This window comes from Cricetulus griseus, chromosome 3 (assembly GCF_003668045.3).
Source record: "Cricetulus griseus strain 17A/GY chromosome 3, alternate assembly CriGri-PICRH-1.0, whole genome shotgun sequence".
Taxonomy (NCBI): Eukaryota; Metazoa; Chordata; class Mammalia; order Rodentia; family Cricetidae; genus Cricetulus; species Cricetulus griseus.
In genome coordinates, this window is record NC_048596.1 from 16,096,697 (window position 1) to 16,120,056 (window position 23,360).

The following is a 23,360-nucleotide window of genomic DNA, read 5'->3' on the forward strand; positions in this document are numbered from 1 at the left end:
CACAGAGATCCGCCTGCCTCTGCCTCCTGAGTGCTGGGATTAAAGGCATGTGTGCGCCGCCGCCACCACCACTACCACCACCCAGCTGCAGTAAGTGCTCTTAACCTCTGAGGTCTCTCCATACCCCAGTCTCTCCCTTTTTGAGATGGAATCTCACAATATAGTCCTGGCTATGCTTAAACTTTTGGCAATCCCTCCTGCCTCAGCCCCCTGGGTGTGCCTGCAATCTAAAGTTGTTGTGGGCAGGGCAGAATCTATACCACAGGTCATTGTGTGTGCCATCAGAATCACCTGCAAGGGGTGGGGAAGTGAGGTGGGGCTTGCTGAAGCACAATTTCTAGCAGACACTGACACTGCTGGCCTGGGAATGGTCTTTGAGAACCAACATAAATGTCTGTGTTGGAATTAAGATGATGACAGTTAAGCCACAATCACTTAACAGTAATTTTAAAAACCCTGTCTTATGAATTAAGACAAGTTTCAGATTTACAGAAGTTACAAAGATTTTTTTTTTCTGCACTTCTTTAACTCAGAGAACTTTCATCAAAACTTAAGAAACTCACACTGCAGATGTCACTCAGTGGTAGACTACACACTTGCCCAACATGCATTAAGCTCTAAGTTAACTCTCCAGCACCACAACACAACACTCAGAGCCAGACATGCTGGCTCACATCTACAAACCCAGTACTTCAGCAGTGGATACAAGAGGATGGCAAGTTGAGGCCAAGCCAGGCTACACAGATGTTTGGGAGGAAAATTTTTTTAAAAGATTAAGAGTGTGTGTGTGTGTGTGTGTGTGTGTGTGTGTGTGTGTGTCTGTCTGTCTGTCTGTCTGTGTGTCTGTGTGTCTGTCTGTCTGTCTGTCTGTCTGTCTCATCTGTCTCAGAGGTCAGAGGGGTGTGCATGACTCCTCTGGAGCAGTGCTTCTCAACCTGTGGGCTACAACGCCTTTGGGGTTGAATGGCCCTTTCACAGGGGTTGCCTAAGACCATAGGAAAACACACATATTTACATTACTATTTGTAACAGTAGCGAAATTACAGTTATGAAGTAACAATATAAATAACTTTATGGTTGGAGTCACCATAACATGAGGAACTTCACTAAAGGGTTGATGCATTAGGAATGTTGAAAACCACTGCCTTGGAGCTATAGGCATTTGTGAGCCATCTGATATGGGAGCTGGGATCCGAACTCGGATTCTCTGCTAGAGCAGTAAGTGCTCTTAACCATTTGAGCCACTTCTCCAGCCCTAGGTAAAATCTTCAATTAAAAAGGGGTGTGTGTGAACTTGATAGTATATGAAGTACAGACCTTATACAGATCCGTTTTCTCCTGCCGGGAGCTTTATTTGCATCTGCATGTTGGACCTTTTCAGTCTTCTGAAAGCCGGCACTCGTTCTCACGTTCCCTTGTCGTTCATGACTGACACTTCTGAATCAGCTAATCAATAGGATCTCCCTCAACTCATGATCAGAACTAGGTCATTATTTGAAGGGTACAAGTGAGATGACAGGCCCTTCCCTCTCAGGGCATCAAATCAAAAGATATGTTAACAGTTCTGGTGATATTTGTCTTGATCATATGGCCCCACCATGGATGTGTAATTTCCCCTTTGGGAATTATTAAATACATCAGAGAAGACATTGAGGGTATGCAAATGGTTTCTACATTAAATTATGCCTGTTAATTCTAGTATCCTTTGAAGGATCTTGCCTAGTAATTTTCTAATGGTGAGTCTTAAATTTCTTTTTCCTTCTACATTTTTATAAATTGGAATCCTTCTATAGGGGAGAGTTGTGGTGTCTTCTCACATTTATTCACTCACTGTCTTTTATACGCATTAATAGAATCTTAAAATTTGCTTTTGGCCAATTATTTTTTTCAAAATATTGGTAGAAAACAACCACTTTTTCATCTGTAGTCCTAGTTCCCCCTAACAATATTATGGACTCAATTTTCTTTGAAACATTTTCTTGTTTTATTCATTTACCATTTAAATTAAAATTATTCAACATATATTAAAAGTATTTTTAAAAATTTTGCTTATTTTATGTGTATGAGTGTTTTGCCTGCATGCATACATACATGTACAATGCATGTGTATGTGTGCCTGGTACCTGAAGAAGCCAGAACACCACACCAGGGCCTCTGGAACTAGAGTTATGGACAGCTGTAAGTTTCCATGTGGGTGCTGGGAACTGACCCTGGGTCCTGTCCAAAAGCATCAAGTGATCTTAACCCCTAAGCCATCTGTCTGGTCCCATTAAAATTATCCTTATAAAATATTGTTAAAGATACACATGGATTAATAAACACTTATTGCATAAACTAGTAAGACTTTAAGGAAAAGAATCTGGTTCTTTCAGGATGGTTGGTGGTCCGTGCTTGTAATCCCAGGATTTAGGAGTTAGCTACATGAACCATGTCAAAAGTGGGGGTGGGGGGCTCAGGGGTAGAGGATCACCACAAAAGAACTCTGATCCCAATAATGGCAGAAATGTTACAATGAATTAATCCCTCTCCAGATAACAGTTTAACTAAAGTAAACCACTTTTGAAACTACCTGAGGAACTGAAGACTGACAAAATGGGTGGGAAAGGGAGGGGCACTGAAGAACTACACTGGGTGAGATGTGAGTTTGTGTTCCCCAGAAGCATGAAATAGGCAGTGCAAGGCGAAGGTGAATACAACAGTTAGGAAGCCACAGCCACTGGGTTGAGCTATCCAAGCACAGAGTTTAGAAATGCCACAGTGGACGGGAATTTAGAACAGAAATCCACGGTGGACAGAACCACAGGGGAAGGAAGAGGTTTTAAAAAATACATTTAAATTCTCCTTAAATCCATGTTTAATCCCCAATTGACACACATTAGGGGAGACTGAGAATTTCAATGGAAAGAGCAGCTGGAAGGCTGAAGGAACTGAGCCACACACGACTCAGCTTGTGCCCACAAGAACAGGTAAGAATTTAGATTTGACTTCTACATCATTAATGGGATATAGAAAGGATCTCGGGCTTCCCCGAGACACTGAAAAAGACCAGGAGTTGAGATGACAAAATGATCTAGGTCTAAGGGATCTGCTTTAGGTGTATGGGCAAAACAAAAACACCCGTCATTTTCAGATGTCAGGCCAAGGTCCCACAGGTCACACTGAGCTCCTAGTATTTATTGTTTGTTTTTCGAGGCAGGGTTTCTCTGTGGCTTTGGAGGCTGTCCTGGAACCAGCTCTTGTAGACCAGGCTGACCTCAGATTCACATGTATCGGGCTGCCCCTGCCTCCTGAGTTAAAGGCGTGTGCCACTCCTGCCCAGTGAGCTGCTGGTATTTTAAACAGAGGCAGATTCAGAGTTTCTACAATGAATCATTTACACTATCCACTATATAACACAAAAATCACCACACTCGAAGAGCAGTCAAGAAGAAAGAAGAATATAAAAAATGACCTAGTTGAAGAGCACCTAAAGAGGGTTTTAATCTGTTCAATGAAATGATTAAATGAGAGATAATGATCACAGTGAGTAAAAAGATGGGGAAAAACTTTCACCAGAGAAAGGAAAACTAGAGAGACAGTATGGTGGTGTACACCTAGAATTCAAGACTGTAACTCCAGCTCTGAAGGATCTGATACCCTCTTGTCTGCACATTAAATCCACAGGCTTGCATACCTGTGGACACAGACACACACTCACACAGACACTATTTTTTTTTTTTAAAGGGAAATACAAGACAAATCTGGAAATAGTGTGATGGCCAAAAGTCAAAGTTACAGCCGAAGAGGTTCTTGGCCAATCTGGAAAAACTGCATACTAAGATAAAAAGATATCTGAGGAGGCTGAGGCAGGAGGACTGTTGAGAGTTGGAGCCACCATAGACTGCCTATACAGTGTGTTCTATAGAGCCAGTCTTTTTCTAGAGGAAGGAAGGAAGAAGAGAAGGAGGGAGGGAGGGAACCAAGAGAGTTGTGTTGGAAGTCAGCCTGCAATACACAGTGAAATGCTGGTTCAAAACAAACGTGGAGAGCATGAGACTCTAATTCCAAGCAGAGGCTGAAGGATCAAGAGTTCAGTGTCTGAGACTCTGTCTTGAAAAACCAAAACTAGGGGGCTAGAGAAATGATTCAGGGGTTAAGAGCATTCAAGATGGGTTTCCAGCAGCACACCACGTGGCTCACTTTGCCTGTAACCCCAGCTCCATGGGCCCAACGCCCTCTTCTGGCCACTGAAGGCACTTTGCAGGCACATGTACAAACCCCCAGATACATTCCCATCATTAAAAATAGAAACAAAATAAATATACAAAACTAACCAAAACCAAAGTAAATAAAAGTCAATACTACCTGCTGAATAAACAGGGCACAAAAGATAAAAACTGCCCCAAATCACATAATCCAAATTAAAAATCCAAATATCTCTACTTATTAAAGAGACTCAAACTGCTATAAAACTTTTCCAGAAAGAAAACTTATGACCCAAATGGTTTCACTGGTACAGAAGGACCATAGATAAATGCCTTCATGACATGGAAAAGAACAACACTTCCCAGATCAATTGATAAGACTGACATAGTCCTGGTGCCAGACTCTGCCAAAGACACTAAAAAGAAAACTTCAGACCAATGTCCTTTAAGTGTGCACAGAGAACATTCTTAATAAAGTCAACTCAATTAATCTACCACCTTAACAGAATAAAAGGGCAGGGATAAAGACAACATTTCAGATTTTTATAAAGTTTTTAACTAGGGGCTTAAGAGATGGCTCAGCAGCTAAAAGTCCACACACACACTGCTCTTCCATTTCCAGTCTCTGCACTGGGAGCTCCTTACTGCCCATACTGCAGCTCCGAGGGACCCAAGGCTTCTGTCTTTTAGAGCATCACGCTCACATTCACACACTACCACAAAGACTCATACGCACGCACATAGTTTTAAAAAAATCTTTAGCTAAACTGAACACCTACTCATAGTTTAAAAAAAAAAAAGTCAGACCCCTGGAGTAAAGGTAAATTCTTTAATTCACAATGGGCATCTAGAAATATCCAACTATCCCCCCCAAAAAAACGGGAACAAGGGAAAGAATTTATTTTTTTTTAGATTTTTTAATATTTATTATGTATACAACATTCTGCCTCCATGTATATCTGCACACCAGAAGAGGACACCAGATCTCATAACGGATGGTTGTGAGCCACCTTGTGGTTGCTGGGAATTGAACTCAGGACCTCTGGAAGAGCAGCCGGTGCTCTTAACCTCTGAGCCATCTCTCCAGCCCCAGGGGAGATATATTCTTGTCATATCAATTCAACATACTCTGGAAGTCAGTCATTAAAATAAAGCAAGAAAAAGAGACAAAAAGCAATTAAGTTACAAAAGAATTCATAAAAATAAAATTATGGCACATGCCTTTAATCCCAGCCCCCAGGAGGCAGAGGCAGGTGGATCTCTGAGTTCAAGGCCAGCCTGGTCTACAGAATGAGTTTCAGGACAGTCAGAGCTACACTTAGAAAAACCAAATAAATAAAGTAAAGTAAAGTAAAATTATGAGGGCTGCATACATGCCAAAAAAAAAAAAAAACCAAAAAACAACAACAACAAAAAAAAAAGGTGAAAGCTTAAAAGAAATTTGGAGGGAGACCAGCAAGATGGCTTGGTGGGTAAAGATGCTTGCCACCAAGGCTAACGATCTGAGCTCTAGTTCAAACAGTAGGAGGAGGGAGCTGACTCCAGGCTGTCTCGTGACCTCCATGCGAGTGCTGTATCTAGCAGGTGCACACACATGCATCCACACACAAAATAAATGCAGAAGGTTTTTTTTTTTTTTTTGTAAAGTTATGGAGGGGATCTAGATATGGTGGCTCATACCTGAAATATCAGAATTCAGTGGCCGAGGCAGGATTGTTTCAAGTTCAAGGCCAGCCTGAGCTTCAAGGTAAATGCCAGGCCAGCGAGGGCCCTGTCTCAAAGAACAAAACAAATTTATGAATGCTAAAATAATTAATTTCATTCAAACTTTCCTCTTCTTCACTAATGACTTTTGTTTTGTTTGGTTTTTCCAGACAGGATTTCTCTGTGTAGCTTTGGCGTCTATCCTAGCACTCGCTCTGTAGACCAGGCTGGCCTCAAACTCACAGAGATTTGCCTGCTGACGCAGAGGTGTGCACCACCACTGCCTGGCCTCATGAATGACTTTTAACATGCTCGGGAAACATTGGGTAGAGTCAGAAAACTTACTCAAGCACTAAGTGTCCGGTGTAGAGAATTACTAGGGATATAGACTTTGATTTTTGGCAACTCATCTGTAAAATGGGTCCATGACCCATTTTATGCTTATGTTTCAAGGAAACAGCAAAGACAAATGACTAAAATTTGCCAGTCTTTTGACCACTCTGTATTAAAAAGTCTCAAACAATATTTACTACTATAAGGCTCCTTCCATTTTGAAATCAAACTAGTGCATATAATAGCTGCAGGCAAGCTAGGCTTTGTCCCCATGCAACATTTGAAAAGGTAGCTTCATTGCTGAACCAGAGGCAGAGAGTTTTGCGTTGGAGTACTTTAATACGTTTTTATATTGCAAATAAAGCACATAAGCATAAACCAGTAAGATGCCTGGCTGAAAACTACCTTCTTTGTGAAAGCAGGCTGTAATTCTGAACAAGTTTTCAATTTTCACACTGCTGCTAGGGTAAAACATTTTAAAGAGTTTAATTTTTTACAATGGATTCAATGACATAGGATTATCTAACAAAGTAATGGCTAATCAATAGAAGGTTTAGTTGTCAGGTGAAACATATAACACACTAAAAGGGATTGATTGCCAGGCTTCTCCTTATTTACTAGAAGGTATATATTTAAAATGACACAAACTTGTTACCAGGCTGCATTCTTTTAACCTTGCAAAGGGCTGCTTAAGAAATCTGTTCAACAGCCCTATAGCAAAACAAGATAAAGTATAATGAAAATGCTTAGAGACTGGGGGTGTGGTGGGGGAACAGGGACCTTTAGATATATAGTAACATCAAATCATGTCCCAGGCAAGAATATGGGCTAGAAAAATTAAATTACAAAACAACTCCAGGGAAGCTGGGACTGGGCCTTCCAAATGTCACCCAGACTCTGCTGAATCCCAACTGAAGGTACAAAACTCTTAACTCAGTGCTTCTCACTCAACCTTCCTGACGCTGCAGCCTTTTAATGCACCTCCTCATGTTGTGGTGACCGCCAACAATAACACTGCATTCACTGCGACTTCCTAACTGTAATTTTGCTGTTATGAACTGTAATGTAAATATCTGGTACGTGACCCCCAGGAAGGGTCAGCTGATCCCCCAAACAGGTCACGACCCACTGGTTGAGAACCACTGCTCTGTTTTCCTTCTGTGTTCATCTAAGGACAGATTTTTATTTATTTATTTATTTTACAATGTGTGCAGCTGAGCACAATAGGCTTTCAATCCCCCTTTCTCTTTCCCCTTTTCTTCTTTTTAAAAATGGTACAGCCAGATTAAGCACTGAAAACAAAATGAATTGGGCCCATATGGACTTTGACCAGCATATAAGCTATTTCCTTTATAATTTATTCACAGTATCTCAACTCTCTATATGAAAATACACTTTTTATGGTCATTACAACCCAGGAGTTCAATAATATGTTTTCTACTAAGTCAGTGATTACACAATTTATCAAAGAATGATTACACTGAAATAAAAATAAAACAAAGCACTAACCCCCTATACGGTCTTCTTTCCTCAAAGTAATTTTAAGAAAGCGGGTTATTAAATTGCTTCTTTTTGAAGAAGGGTTTTTGTAGCTAGGCACAAATTGCCAAACCATACCGCAGTTTTGTTGTTGTTGTTGTTGTCACCCCCCCCATGTTATTAGGCTCTGAAGAATTCAGCCGAAAGTGGGAAGTTATATAAACAAATCACTTCATCAGATTCAGAAAGATCACTTTTGTCTTACTTAAGAGACCTACATTAATTACCTTTAAGATCTTTTACATAGACTATTTAAGAAATGTACAATTTATTTATTTATTTCAAATGAGGTGCTTCTTCCAAAGTATTAAATAATGTCTACAAATGCAAAAGCATTTTTATAAATAGGTAATTAAAACAGATGACTAAAATTAAGTCAAGCTGCAAAACATTACCCATAATGCACTGTGTGTGTGTGTGTTTTTTTTTTTTAATAAACATCTTAGGCAGGTTTTTTTTTTTTTTAATTTTTTTTAAACCCAAACCAAAGCCCAAAGCACTTCAGAAAGAAGAAAGAGGAGGTAGGAAGTTCCAAAGGGTAAAACTTACATATAATGAAATAATGCTGAAGCCTAAAGTATTTACAAGACAGTCCCTTAAGCATAGTTTATCATGTTGCAATTACACCTTGCCTACTGCCAAGTCAAAGTGCTTACTATTGCCACTAGAGGGAGAAGTGTCTTAACACAAAGCAACAGCAGATAGGGAATGGGTTTTCTTGAGCAATTATCAGAACAAAGCTCCCTTGGCTGTGTATACCTTCTAATTACTCAATACAATTAAAATGACTAACCTAAAACAAATAGAAGAAAAAACTGCCTGCCTGATAGCAGGGACTTCATTAAGCCTTTTCCCCCATTAATCAAATCAGAAAGAAGAGAATGCCATCATACTCAAACACTGGATCTGGTAAAGGAAGTGAATTCTGGGAGGTTTCATTCCTTTCTTTTAGGGAGAAGTGACTCTTGAGAAAGCAAAGTCACTGCACTTCTCCAACTGGGGGCTGCCTGAAAACAAACTGCCCCCCAAAGCACAGAACCCCGCCTGTCTTCTCTCAGCTTACTGGTTCATGAAGGACTTGTTGTTGCTGTTTTGTTATCACACACTCTGATGTCATTTTCTATGTCTGTGATGTGCACCTTCTTCCTGCTTGCCCAGCTGTAGAAGGGAGCCAAGGCCACCCATGCTTTCATTAGCTCTTTTAACATTACGTTCTTCCATGGTGACGTTTAGAACAATGCAGGGATTTTTATCAGGGGAGAAGAAAATCTTAGGCAAGGGAAACAGTTACTTATTTCTTCCAAAAGATTTGCGTAGTTCCTTTTGTAAAGCCCAGTCATTAACAGAAGATGACAACAGATTCATTTTTCTTTTGGCTGACAATTGTGACACTTCTTTCCAGCAGCGCGCAAGGTGTTGAAAACCTGGCAGCTGTTACCTCCTGGGATGAAGATACTTTTTTATTCTCCCTTGACAGTTTTAACTCAGTGGGTCAGCACCTTTAAAGACTGCAAAATATCCTTGAAGAGGATGGAAGCTTGAATTACTGCTCCCTCCCTCATCAATGCAAACCCTCACTGCAGGTGAAGTCTCATCTATAGAGGTGCACCAGGGAGGGAATGTAACGCCCTGAGCCAGATGGTTTTTATCTTGTTTTTAAAGAATAAAGGAACAAGCTAACAAGGGAGACAGCTACTTTGTTAGCTTCTTGGCCTCTCTCATGGCTTTGCATCCCCAGGGTTCCAGCTACACAAGAGAAAGAATACAGGAAAATGTAAACACTTAAAGAAATATAACTAGAGGGCTGGCATCATGCTGCTTTCAAAGAGTTGAGAGAGCTCCACTCAATGCTTTATTTATCACTGCCCACCTTCCCGGGATGGTAAGTGGACACACACACAAAAGGGGTGGAGGACGGGAGAAGAATTAGGCAGCAGCCACAATTTACTCAATTACAGAGAAAGGGAGAGCTGACAGATCCTATTAGCCCCAATGTGAGCAAAGAAGAGCTGCATGTGTAACGCTACATTTTCAAAAAGTAAAGAGCACTTTCACATGTCTACTTGGCCTCCCCTCCTCAGTCACACACGGGATAAGAACTATAAAACAGCAGCTATGGCTTCCATAGCGTCACAATTTAGGAGAAAAGCAGAAAGAAAATTGTATTTATGTCGTACTTTTTAAAAGTTCATACTTAATGCCAAATGATGACAAAAGGAATTGGATCTCTCAACGTTCTCCTTTACTATTTCTGGTAATTTCTCTGTCAAGTTTTGGAAGTGCTATTATGGTAGTCTTACAAGCCAAAAGTGTAGTCTTTCCTTTTGTGTTTTAAGAGAGGGCTTGTAGTACAAGATTGCTATTACTTCTGTTTTTAAATTTTTAAAAAACTCACCAGTGAAACCATATGAACATTTTGATAGCTGAAATATTTAATAGACAAAACTTTTCTTTTACCTTGTGTTAATTTTGTAATTTCTATTTTCAAAGAATCTTTCCATTTAATCTAGTCAATTTTGGCACTAAGTTATTTATAATATTCTATTATTCTTTTGATGTCTCTCAGAATTATAGTGATAACCCTTCTTTCAGCTCCTCCAACATTAAAACAGCTTTCCAAATTAGTATTAGTAGCCATGTCCCATCAACAGTAGCAAGCCTTTGCCTGAAAATAATCTATATAAACTATAAGGCTTAGCTATAACAAACAATACTAGGTTGATAGAGTACAAGTGAATTTTTTATATTTAAGGGTAATAGATTCTTGAAATTTTATTAGAAATACATGCAAATGAATTTCAACTTAAGAGACTGACTCCATGAAGCAACACTCACTTTAGGCTGACCTTGACATCTTTTTATCTATAGATCATGACAACAAACAAAATAACAAATGGCATTTCCTTATTGTCAAATGCAACAGAGAAAAAGAGGAGTTTAAACAGCTTGTGTATTATGTACTAGCTTAAAAAAAAAAGAAAAAAAAAAAACAGCAGTGGGGTAATCAAGTTCAGGGCAGTCCTGGACAGCTGCCCTGTGACCCGCTTCCATTGACCCCCGCTATTCATCACTCATTCCCAAGATTGAGAGGGCAAGCTCCTAGGGAGTGACCACCACAATAGACAGACACAAGCCAACAGTAATCTGGTTCGAGCAAAAAACCAGATGGCACTGCAATAAATTTACAAATCTGCATTCATGGGGCTGTTAAAACACCCAGCAGCTAAAAGGCTCTGAGGGCCCCAGGAGGATCTCCTACTTCCCTAATTCTAAAGGCCATTTCTCTTTCCAAGAACACAGAGTTCATGCTCTTCACAAAGAGAATGGAGATAAAACCCTTTACAAAGAAGGGAGGGGGAGAGCCTCATGACCTAATTAATCTCCAGAGCTTGGATCTCAACCCCAAATGACAGATATTAGAAAGATCATTTGGAAGAAATTGGTGGGGGGCAGGTAAATTAAAGTGGAGGGGGTGAGAACCTGCTAAAATAGCAACGAGAAAAAAAAATTAAATCTCTTTCAAATACTGCACAGATCTTGCAAGAAGAAAATGATTCAATAATGTATGCATTTATTTTTAAAATGAATCAGATTAGTCCCATGTGTGACCTGCTGGTCCATCTGTATGCGCTGGACTTAATAGGCACGATTCTCTCTCTTGCTTCAGTTTGAAGTATGAGAGAGATAAATTTAGTTTAATTTTCAACAGATCAGCCTATCCATTTTCCAAATGGACCATCTGGATCAGCCTATTAAAATTAATTTATAACTTTGCAGAGTGAAAATTCGTTTGTTAGCTTAAATAAAGTTGCCAAAACTTTTTGTTGCGTCATTGTTTTTTGACAGTTGCTTCTGTAGAGTGGACAGGGAGTCTCCATCTCCAAGTTTACCTTACACAACATTGTTCTATTCATTTAGCATACAAATCTGGTGTCTATCTCCAAGTAACTACACTGTTTCAACATTAATTTGTTTTTGTTTCGAAAGCTTTCTATATTGACTCAATTCTATTTAAAACAATTATTTTCATAAAAAAATTGGAAAAGAGGCTATCCAAAAAAGTGCTAACATATAATAAGTGAAAAATGATTGCAGCATGTTTTCAAGTTCTTTCCCTTTATTTTAGAGCTACAAAAACTGGACTCTGGAGGCAGAAGTGGGAATTTTTTGGAAACAGTAAGGTCTGAGTTCCAAACCAATGAACAGCTCTGGTCAAGTCTAAGCCCTTCAAGTCTCCATCAGCTTCATCAGGAAACTGGAAATTACATAGCTACTAACTCAGCAGGGTTAACACAGGATTAAATGAAATAAATATGCTCATTGTGGGTATCCATCAAAAACTACATCACTGCTCTCCAATGTGCTAGAACAAGGCCATAAACACAACAAATTAAAATTATTTGTATTGCTGCTGGCACTCATTTTATATAATTTTATACTAAAATAATTGTGACATTTATTTTCTAGCCATAATTTAATAACTAAACAATTTAATTACTTGTCTAGTTCTAGTAAATAATGAAGGTATTACAGGTTATAGTAGTGAGGGCATTTTATTTTTTTAGTCACTATTTTGGATATTTTAATTTAAAAAAATCATAAGACTGAACTTTGATAAGTAAAATACATTATCTCTGGGAAGCATGGCACAGAAACCCAAGGAAGGAAAGGGGTTTATAGTTTTCTCTTTCTCCCCTGAGTGTGTACTATGCAAGCATTCATGTATATGTATGCAGAGGTCCTCATCACTCTTCACCTTAGTCACTGAGAACCTCTCCGGGGATCCCCTGTCTCTGCCTTCAGAGTGCTCCATTACAGGTGGCCTGACACACTCATGGGTTCTGGGGATCTGAACTCTGGTCCTCTTGCTTCCATGGCAAGCACTTCAAACACAGTCCCACAAAAAAAAGTTTTAAAAGTAATCATCAATAGTGGACTTCACTTTTAGAAAAACTAAATAAATTAAACAAATTCAAACTAAAAAAAGCCATCTTTGCTACAGATCTGCTACTTTTATTACTATTGTTATTATTATTATGTAAATGTATGATGAACCTTGCCCAAGCATGAGATACAGGCTTATAATGCCAGCACTCAGGATGCTGAAGCTGGAGGCCTATTATATCAAGCCTTCTAGTCTGGGCTATTTAATGAGCTATTTAATTTAAATTTAAAATGTATAAATACTCTTTACTGGGAAATATAAATTAGTGTTACCTATTCCATGTACATTCTACAAAGCACTTAAGGTCATCTTGCCTAAACAAGACCTTTTTACCTTAATACACACACACACACACACACACACACACACACACACACACACACACACACACACACTCTTGTACTTTTGCATCCAGGATATTTTAAATGGCTAAGAAATAATGCTACCCGACTGGAAATTGATGGCTATGGCCAGACTAACTCCAGGATACAGGCTCTTGATTTAAACTCCAGTGTTTAAAGAACGACAGTCAAAGGCTTCCTGTCTTTTGCTTTGTTGTTGGAAGCTTTTTATTTTAAGTAAGACTGAATTTCATACCTGTCTAAGTGAATTCTTCTCTGGTATTATCTTCCTAGGGGGTTCGCCATTATTACAGTCTTCTCTCTCTGAGGAATTCTGTGAAAGAAAGTAAGCTTTAATTCAGTTCTCATTATCTTCAATCTTATTCTGTGGGAGTAAACTGAATTACATTTCTAATTCTGTAAGCTAGAACACCATGTATATTTATGCATTTGAAGATTTATATACATCAGACATACACACATGTAAAGAAAACCATATGCCTGTGTATATAAATAAATTCATGTTGGGATCTGGGTGGAAGGAATTCTGTCTGTCTGCATGCTACCCAGAAGGATCACATTGACATGAAGTCTAGTTTATCATACTCTGACACTGGGCTGATAAGAAAGTCCTAGGTCACATTTGGCTGATAACAGTTTCAATGGTGATTATTACTTTCTCTTTAAGTAATCAGTCTTCAACTACTGTGAATGTCTGTTTCATACTGATCTCCCAGTCTGGACTCTTACAAGGATCAATCTCTTGTTCTCATCTCACACTGGATTTTCTTTTTTACACAAAAGCAGCATAATTCCTATTAACACAAGTAACATTAGTCTAGGATTTAAGAGTAGAGTCTATTTTTTGTCACTATCACTTCCAACAGGAGCTCAACATCCTAAAATATCAATGGGATTTTTATATACTAAGGAGGAATAATTAAATTAAAAATAGATTCAAAGGTGCTCAAAACCAGCTGAGCATGGTAGTTTATGCCTTTAATCACAGCACTTGGGAGACAGGCAGGAGGTTCTCTTGAGTTTCAAGTTTGAGGCCAGCCTGGTCTGTCTAATGAGACCTTCTCTAATGAACAAAACAAGGACAACAAATGTTAACCATTTACAAAACAAACACAGAAAATCCCAATTATTTTGTTACATTATATAAGATCATCACATTCTAATGGGCATTTCTTTATTTTTAGATTTGGGACATATTTCCTGAATCTAAATATGAATTTATCTGGAAAATTTCATGCATGTATAAAGCTATTATATATCTCCAGTCTGCTGTAAACCAACATATAATATATTGTTTTGGGAGAAAAGAAAGCAATGAGAACTGCCCTAAGAGTAGTTGAGTTAATGAATATAAAGCACTACAAATGAGGAAACTAGGTAATTTTGTTTTTGAGACAGGGTCTCCGTATGCAGCCTTGGCTGGCCTAGAACTCACTATGTAGAAAGATCATGGAGATCTACCTGTCTCTGCCAGAGTGTTAGGCTAGGTGCTATTGTTAAGAAGAATTCTTAACAAGAAAAAGGAAAAAAAACCCTGTGAACTCGGTCAGAGCTAGTTCTTTTTTGATAATTAACCAAACACTTATTCTGACCAACCCATTAAAAGAAAGCCAACCAAAATGAAATACCCAGCACAATGGTTACATAAAACAGAGGTAACAGTGCTAAGTGATTAGGATATAGGGGCAAAGAACTGGTTGTTGCCTAATATTGAAGGAGAAATGTGAAGTGCCAGTGAATTAGAGACAAATTATCACTCTCAACATGAGAGTAACAATGAATGATGAAACTGTCACATGAACCTAATAGGTCACCTTGGTGGTCCTCAGGAACCTCTCCACTAATACTCAGAAGAGCTCAATTACTTACTGTCTGCACCCTTGGTAAGAAGGAATCCCAGCAAGAAAAGGACCCAACTGCTCTAGTTAACAAATTTACAGTCAATAAACTCAAGAGTAACTAACTAGTTGACACAGGGAAGACACATCAAAAGGCTACTAAACTAGCAGGTGAACTTTTTATAAATAGTAGGATTGTTAATAATTTCCAATGTATCTCCCTAAAATACTTGTAACTCTACAGTGAAGACTTCTGGCTAAACAAAACAAGCAAAAAAAAAAAAAAACCCACTAATAACAACATATAATATATATATAATATATATATATATATATATATATATATATATATATGAGAGAGAGAGAGAGAGAGAGAGAGAGAGAGAGAGAGAGATGGATTTGCAGAAACTCTAGAGGACCAAGGTTCAATTCCCAGCACCCACATGGCAGCTTATAATTGTCTGTAGCTTCAGTTCCAGAGGCTCTGATGCCCTCCCCTCTACCTACCTCCACAGGCACTAGGCACTCACATGGTGCACAGACATACATTCAGGCCAAACACCCACACATCCTAATGAAAAAGTTAAGATAAAGGGACATATTTAGGATGAATGACTAGCCTTTGAAGTTTCCTTGCCCCAAACAGGAAAACATCTGTTCTGGGTTGGGGGAGATGGCTAAGTGGGAAAAAGCGCTTGCTGTGCAAGCGTGTAGATATGAGTTTGGATCCGGAAAATTCATGTAAAGCTGGGCACTTTGGACATCTATAATCTCAGCACTCCTTCAGACAGGAAGCAGACAAGCTTATGGGCTAGCTAGCCTGTCAAGCACAGTAGTGAACAAGACTGAGACCCCCTGTTTCAAACAAGGTAGAAGGTAGGTGAGGACCAACATCCCAGGTTGTCTTCTGACCACCGTATCAGTGCTGTAACACTTTAAGTGTCCATGGACGCACTGCCTCCCACCTATCTACTCATTAAGAGAATATCAAACTAACCCAAGGGCCTAGCGGTGGTGGCGCACGCCTTTAATCCCAGCACTCGGGAGGCAGAGGCAAGTGATCTCTCTGAGTTTGAGGCCAGCCTGGTCTCCAGAGCGAGTGCCAGGATAGGCTCCTAAGCTACACAGAGAAACCCTGTCTCAAAAAACTAAAACCAACCAACCAACCAATCAAACTAACCCAAAATGAGGGAAACCCTGTAAGACTACTATTCTGAATTCAATAACAACAAAAGCCAAGGCCATAAAATATAAAGGAGTAACTGTTTCTGATGAAAAGAAAACTAAAGAGACATGACTGCTATTTTTAATATGTGATCTGAGATTTTTTTCTCCATAAAGATCAATATTGAACATTTGGAAAAATATATGAGTAAAGCCTTTTATATATGCTAATATTAAATTCTAGAATGTTTCTCAACTTTTACATTTCACATTCATTCTTTTTGGATTTTTGGGAAAAAGTATATAGCTATGTGCCTATAACACAGCCAAGTTCTGAATCAAATTTACCACACCCCTAAAATTTTATGGTCAACTTTCTCCCCACTGAAAACCATTTATCTTGTTTTAGCTCAAAAGTTTTGTCCTTTCCAGAACATCACATAATGGACCATATTGGTTTCCCCCCCTCCCCCCCCCCCCCCGTCCACCATAACATTTTTGGGATCTACACAGGTTGTTATTATATAAATTAGCATTTCCCTTTCTCCGAGCCTCATTTGAGTGAGACATAGTCTCACACTGTAGCTCAGGTTGGTTTGGAACTCATTATACAGTGTATGCTTCAAACTCACAGCAACCGTTGGCTTCCCAAGTGCTGGGGTAATAGGTATGAACTGCCATGCTTTTTCTTTTTATTGTCAAATACTATTATATTATATTATGTTGATATGTCCATTTCTTTATTCATTCAGTTTCTTGCTTTTGATCTTATAGTATGTATTAAGTCTTTAAAATAGTTCAGAAACAGTTAAATATGAATGTGCATGAATAGATAAAATGTGGCAGCATTAGAATTGGTACATGTGTAAATAATATAAAGGGATTATTTGTGCAATGCTTTCAGCTTTTCTGTACATCTGAAGATTATGCCTAAAAATTAGACAAGAGGCTGTTATTACTTAGTATAACTCATTATTCCAGCACTTGGTCCCTAGTTGGTGGCACTGTTTTGGGAGTTGTAACTTTTGGGTTAAAGAAGAATGGTTGGCAGCAGTGGATCACTACGATGGGCTCGGCTCTGCATCTAGCCTGTGTCTCTGCTATCTGCCTCTCTTCACAATGACCAGCCACCACATGAGCCTGCTGCCAGAGACTGAGCAGCTCCAGCTGCCAGGCCTTCCTGGCATGATGGACTCACACTGTGAACCAAAACAAAGGCCACCTCACTTAAGATTTGTCTGCAGTTATTCTGTCAAGGTGATGAGAAAACTAACTACCACAGAGGTCAGACCCAGAAGAGACTATGTTAGGAAACGGTGGGCGAGGGGTGGAAGGGCAGTAGTAAGTCAAAAAATTTAGGGGGAAACCTCCAAAATTTAACGGACATTTTTTTTTTTCTCTTTTGAGACAGGGTCTCACGTAGCCCATCTCCACTGGGACTGGCTATGCAGCCAAGGATGACCTTGAATTTCTGATCCTCCAGCCTCTCTAATGCTGGGGTTACATTCATATACACCACCAAGTCTGACTGTATTCGACTCTAGGAATTAAACCCAGGGCTTTATGTTCTTGTAGGCAAGCAGTTGGGAAACTGCTAGAACTATCCATGGCACCTGAAACTTACATCCTGTCACAAAGCCCTAAACAAACATGACTGCCGAAAATAATTTATTTCCAAGTCAGAATACTTTATTACTGTAAATAATTTGTTCAATGTGTTTGTAGTTCTTGAGCAAAAAAAAAAAATCCAAAAATAAAAGAAATTCTACAAATAGAAACACAATGCTAAGGTAAGTCTGAAAAAGAATCTAGAGCCAGCAAGATGGCTTCCAGATAAAGGCACTGACCACCTGACAACCTGAATTCCTTCCATCCTTAAGACCCTTGTGGTGGGAGAAGAGAACTGGCTCTCCCAGGTTATCATGTGACTTCTGCACACAAGCCATGACACCCTCCTCCCACTTCTGCACACAAGTCATGTAACACACGCATACTCATGAGCAGAGAGGGAGAGAAAGAGATTAAAAATTTTTATAAAAGGATTCTATATAGCTTGCTACCTTTTATATTAACTCAAAGATGCCGGCCCCCAACCCCAGCTTAAGCACTTAGAATTAAAGGGGATTGTGGGTGTGTGTATGTGTGTGTGTGTGTGAGAGAGAGAGGGGGGGTGTCTCTCAGAGATAGCCCAGGCCGGCCTTGAACTCCCTGATCTTTCTGGCTTGTCTACCTTGTTCTGGGACTGTAGGTATACCACCCTGCCCAGCAAGCACTTCAGTGAAAACTGGAAGTTTTCAGGCTGAGACATCTGCCAACAAAATACTGATGGGTGGAGGTAGTGTGAGGAGATGAAATATTAATAAAGAAAATAATTTTAAAAGGGGAGATGTTGTTAAAGTTCAGGCAGACCTCAAATACATTATTGGAAAATGTTTTCAGAAGTAACCCAAGATGAAAAAGTAACCACAAAAAAGTTCAGAGATGGCATGGAAGCATATGCTTTTAATTTCAGCATTTAGGAAGCTCAGGTAGTTCAAGGCCAGTCTGGTCTACACAGTAAGACCCTGCTCACAAAAGGTTCAGATAATAAGTAACACTGTCTTAAGGTCAGCATATCTCAGTTCCAAGTGTTCTTTCCCCACTTCTAGACCAGATCCTCACCTTCAAACTTTCCCTTTCGTCCCAGACTTAAGTCCCTATTCTTCATCATTCTATTCATTCCGTTTTTGTTTTCAGCAGTTTTCCCCCTCTGGTTCAACTTTAATACACTCAAGGCTATTTTCTGCATTTCAGCTGCCCCTCCTCTAGCCCAGACCAGCACCACACCTGTTCTGACCAGCCCTGACACCCTTGCTCAGTCTGCACCTCACACAGCGCACACACGACTGTCAGTGTCACAGCTGCCATGCCAGAAAGGCTACTTTGCTACTCAGAAACCCTTTAGTCAGGCGTGCTGGCACACACCTTTAATCTCGACGCTTGGGAGGCAGAGGCAGAGGCAGGTACCTATGAGTTCAAGGCCAGTTTGTCTGTACAGCAAGTTCCAGCACAGCCAAAGCTATACAGGAGAGAGATCCTGTCTCAAAAAATGAAAAGAAACCTCTTATAGCTCCCTGGTACCTATATAATTGACCCAAACTTAGATCATTACACTAGTAATTTGGCCAATTTAACTTGACAAAGCATTGCATCATTTACATGGCATTATTTGTCATTCATCAAAATAAGAACCTACTTGTTCACCCCCATGCTTTTGCTAAAGCTATTTCTTTTTTCTTTTCCCTCCCTACTTTCTTTTTTCATTCTTTTTGCTGCCCCTCCCACTCTTCCTCCTTTGTACCTCTCCTTCTCTTAGACAGGGCCTCACTATTTAGCAGAGGGAGGCCAGCCTCTATCTTGTGACAAAACCCCTGCCATAGCCTGCATTGCTAGGGTTATAGGTGTGTGTCATCATACCTGGCTCTTTCTCTCTTCTGAGACAGCTTTATTCTATAGCCCAGGCTGACCCTACACTCAGTATGTAGTCAAGGACGGCCTTGAAATCCCATTCCTCCTCCTATCTCAGCCTCCCAAGTGCTGGGGCTACAAATGGTGCAAAATGACAACTGGTTCACTTTTGCTAACTGTATTCCCTCAATGTGTAATAGTAGCCTTCTTTCCTAATCTCTTGATGAGATGGCCCAGTGAAAGATGCTTGCCACCAAGACTGATGACCTGAGCTCAATTCCTGGGGTCTATTCGGTGTAGGACGAGAACCAAGCTATCCTATGATCTCAATACATGCCTATCTGACCTTAACCCCCCCCCATGCAGAGAATAAAAAGAAATAAATGCAATTTTAAAAATCCTTATTCAAGTTTCAACTAAAATACCATTACAAAAAAGTTGGTGATAATCATTCCCTGGGGGAATTAATGCCTCTGAATACTGATTTCCAATCTGGCACTATTTATTTATTTATTTATTTATTTATTCATTCATTCATTCTGAGACAGGGTTTCTCTGTATAGCTTTGTAGACCAGGCTGGCCTTGAACTCATTGAGATCTGCTTGCCTCTGCCTCCCCAGTGCTAGGATTAAAGGCATGAGCCACCACTGCCTGGCTTTGCCAATTTGGCACTAATATTATTTATCTTTATGTCATATCTGATCTGTTACCCTTGTGAGTTGGAGCCCTCCACCCTCTATTAATGCTGGAGGTTGCTATGTTTGTTGGATTGAGTACTGTTGCCTGATTGATCTTTCTTAAACACTACTGACATCATGATGATCCTTTTCTCACAACTTTTAGCTGGGGCTGGTAAGATGGCTCAGTGGATAAAAGTGCTTGCTACCAAGGTGGACTACCTGAATTCAATATGAATTCAATGCCTGGGACCCACATGGTAAAAGGAGAGAACTGACCTCTTCAAGCTGTCCACTGACCTACACCCCCCCCCCAAATCAAAACAAAACAAAACAAAAAACCCTTTTAGTGGCTTCCCTGAAACCAAACATTCTTCAGTTGGACTTTCGGGACCTTCTAGAATATAATATACTCAGTTATCTCCTTCAACTGTATTATTTTCTGCCTTAGTCAAACAAGTCTCTTCATATGCCACATAAACTTGTTCTATGATATTCAATCCGAGTGAAAAGAAGCCCAGGAAATTATTCAAGCTCCAATATCCTTAAGATGAGGCTAAACTGTCATTTTCGCTAAGAAACTACATAACCGTTCTATCTTACTCTACTGAAAACTCCTTAACATTTTTTATCTTGATTCATATAATCTGGTACTCAAGATACATTGTTACTCTCAACTAATCAGTAAGAAAGGATGCTTGGTAAAGTCTTATACCTCCCCCCACAGCTCAACACATTACATAAAATCGGGATAACAGATGACAAAAAATAAATAAATAGACAGATGAGAAAGACCCAAATTGGGTGGTAATGCACAGCTTTTGGGAGACAGATCTTTGTGAGTTCAAGGTCAGCCTGGTCTACACATCGAGTCCCAGGCCGGCTAGGACTACATAGAGAGACCCTGTCTCAAAAAAACAAAACAAGCAAAAACAGTATCTTTTCCAAGATTGAATGGTGGGACATAGCCTGAACTAGTTTGAAGAGACAGCACTTAGAAGTAAAACAAGTTTCAAAACTAGAAGTAATGTTTTTCCACTTATGCTACAGGATTGTTGCTTTGTTTGTACACTTACTTATTTAATGTGTATTGGTATTTTGTTTGCATGTTTGTGCCTGACACCCATGGAGTCCAGAAGATGGGGTTGGGTCTTGTGGGACTGGAGTTACAGAAGGCTGTAAGCAACAATGTGGGTGCTGGGAATCAAAATCAGGTCTCTGGAAGAGTGCTCTCAACCACTGACATTATCTCTAGTCCCAGTGGTAAAGTTTTCATTGGAATAATTAAAATGATTCTATAGCTCAGATAGTTATCATCTTAGAAAGGCAGGTAGATTTTGGTGAATGTAAGTGGAACCTGGGCCAGTCAGATAGCTAGCTGATAAGGTAGAGACACTTGAACATTCATCACCTGAGTTCAATCTTGATACCACAAGATGGCAGGAAAGAACCAACCAAGAGTTGTCCTCTGACCTACATATATTTACTCATCATGGCATGCACAAACTTGCATACACACACACACACACACACACACACACACACACACACACACACACACACACACAAATAAGCAATTAAAAAATAATGTCGGAATCCAACTGTTCACTGTCATGTAGAATGGCAAACACACATGAAAAAAAGAACCTAAGACTAATTTCTAATAACCAGCTGCAATATCATATAATGAGCTTTGCAGGCAACTGGAGTAATACTTTTTCCCATTAACTTGTTCTGTGACTTGGCAGTAACTTTAACCTCCAAATGCACAGGATTTCCAATTTATAAAAACAGAAGTTATCTTTTACAAGGTAATTTGGCTACATAAAAAATAACTCTTTAGTGAAAGGTGACATCACAGAGAGGGGGTTGAGAGGAAAAAGAGAGACACAGACACAGAGAGAGAGAGAGACGGAGAGCGCTGGCCTGATAATGCCTATAGTCCCCAATTCTTGGGAGGCATAGGTAGGAAGACCATTGAAAGCTCAAGACCAGCCCAGTCTACACAATGAGTTCCAGGCTGGCCAATGCTACAGAGAAAGACCCTAACTCTAAAGACAACAAAACAAAACCTCATCAGCACTCTGTGTGTCTGAATTTGAACAAACTTAATTAATCTTCCTGGGACACATGGAGAAGCACAGGTTAAATTCAGAGGCTTAATGGAGATTCCCACTCAAGGACCTGATTTTAGGGAAGACCTGAGGTATCTTCGTAAAATAATCAATCCTTTCTGGCATGGTTCCACAGACAATGCTTCTCTGGCAAGTTTACCACTTGGCATACTCTATTAAACGACAGCCACATCAAACAAAGTCTGCACACAGTGTTAAACTTCTACAGAGCCCAAGTCCAAGTTTTCAAGGAGTGTTATTTTTCAGCAGTGTACAGATCCAACACAGTGGTAGGAATAGTACAGAATGGGAAGCACTCACTGGGAGAGAACGGCCGGCCATCAGTACTGCCTTACTCCCTGTGACAGAAGTCAAAAAACCTGCCAAGTAGATTTTTCCCCTGCTGCATTGTCTGACACTAATTATAAAAATACTACAGATGCAGTCTTTCTCAAAATGCAAAGGGCCTGTGTGTATTTGCAAAGAACAACTATTTTTTATGCTTCCAAATTCTTAATCCTGTTTGGAGCTGTCAGTGGGGGTTAATGGAAGCCTTGGATAGGAGAATTCCAATCTGGTTGGCAGATGGATAGGTTGGTTATAGCTGCATAACTATGTCTTGCCTGCAGGCACAATTCAGAACACTGTTAAAGCAATATAAAGTCTCTGTCAAGCTGAACCATTTGGATCAGTAGCAAGGAGAAATAATAATAAAAAAGAAGTTCATTTCTGGGCCTTGTGCATTTATGCTAGTATGCAGAAACTGATTAATTGTCATAGTGTGCTGGTCTTCTATACCTCAGATTTCTACTTCTGGAGGAGATTTTGCATGCTAATATAATCATTCTCCCTCTTGAGACATTAGCAAATAATCAAATGAAAAACAGGATCATAATTTACTGAGATTCAAGCAATTCTCTATGCAAATTTGACTTGTTATTGCTGCTGCCTCGTTAATCTGAATGCCTTTGACAAACTCCTTTGATTTATGAACTCATGACAACTCCAATGTGTATATATTTTGCTAGATTGACATTATCATTAAGAGTGGG

General features: G+C 39.6%; 1 protein-coding gene across 16 annotated transcripts in view; it reads right to left on the reverse strand.

The window, feature by feature from the left end:
* Window positions 1-23,360, reverse strand: part of Btrc (beta-transducin repeat containing E3 ubiquitin protein ligase) — a 174,417-nt gene that overhangs the window by 68,272 nt on the left and 82,785 nt on the right. For 9 of the 16 annotated variants that reach the window (XM_027407177.2, XM_027407181.2, XM_027407175.2 and 6 more), the window contains one exon: window positions 13,303-13,380. The exons of the other annotated variants lie outside the window; for them this stretch is intronic. In XM_027407177.2, coding sequence (XP_027262978.1) covers window positions 13,303-13,380 — 78 coding nt within the window. The remainder of the gene's footprint in view (window positions 1-13,302; window positions 13,381-23,360) is intronic. 16 annotated transcript variants of the gene reach the window in all.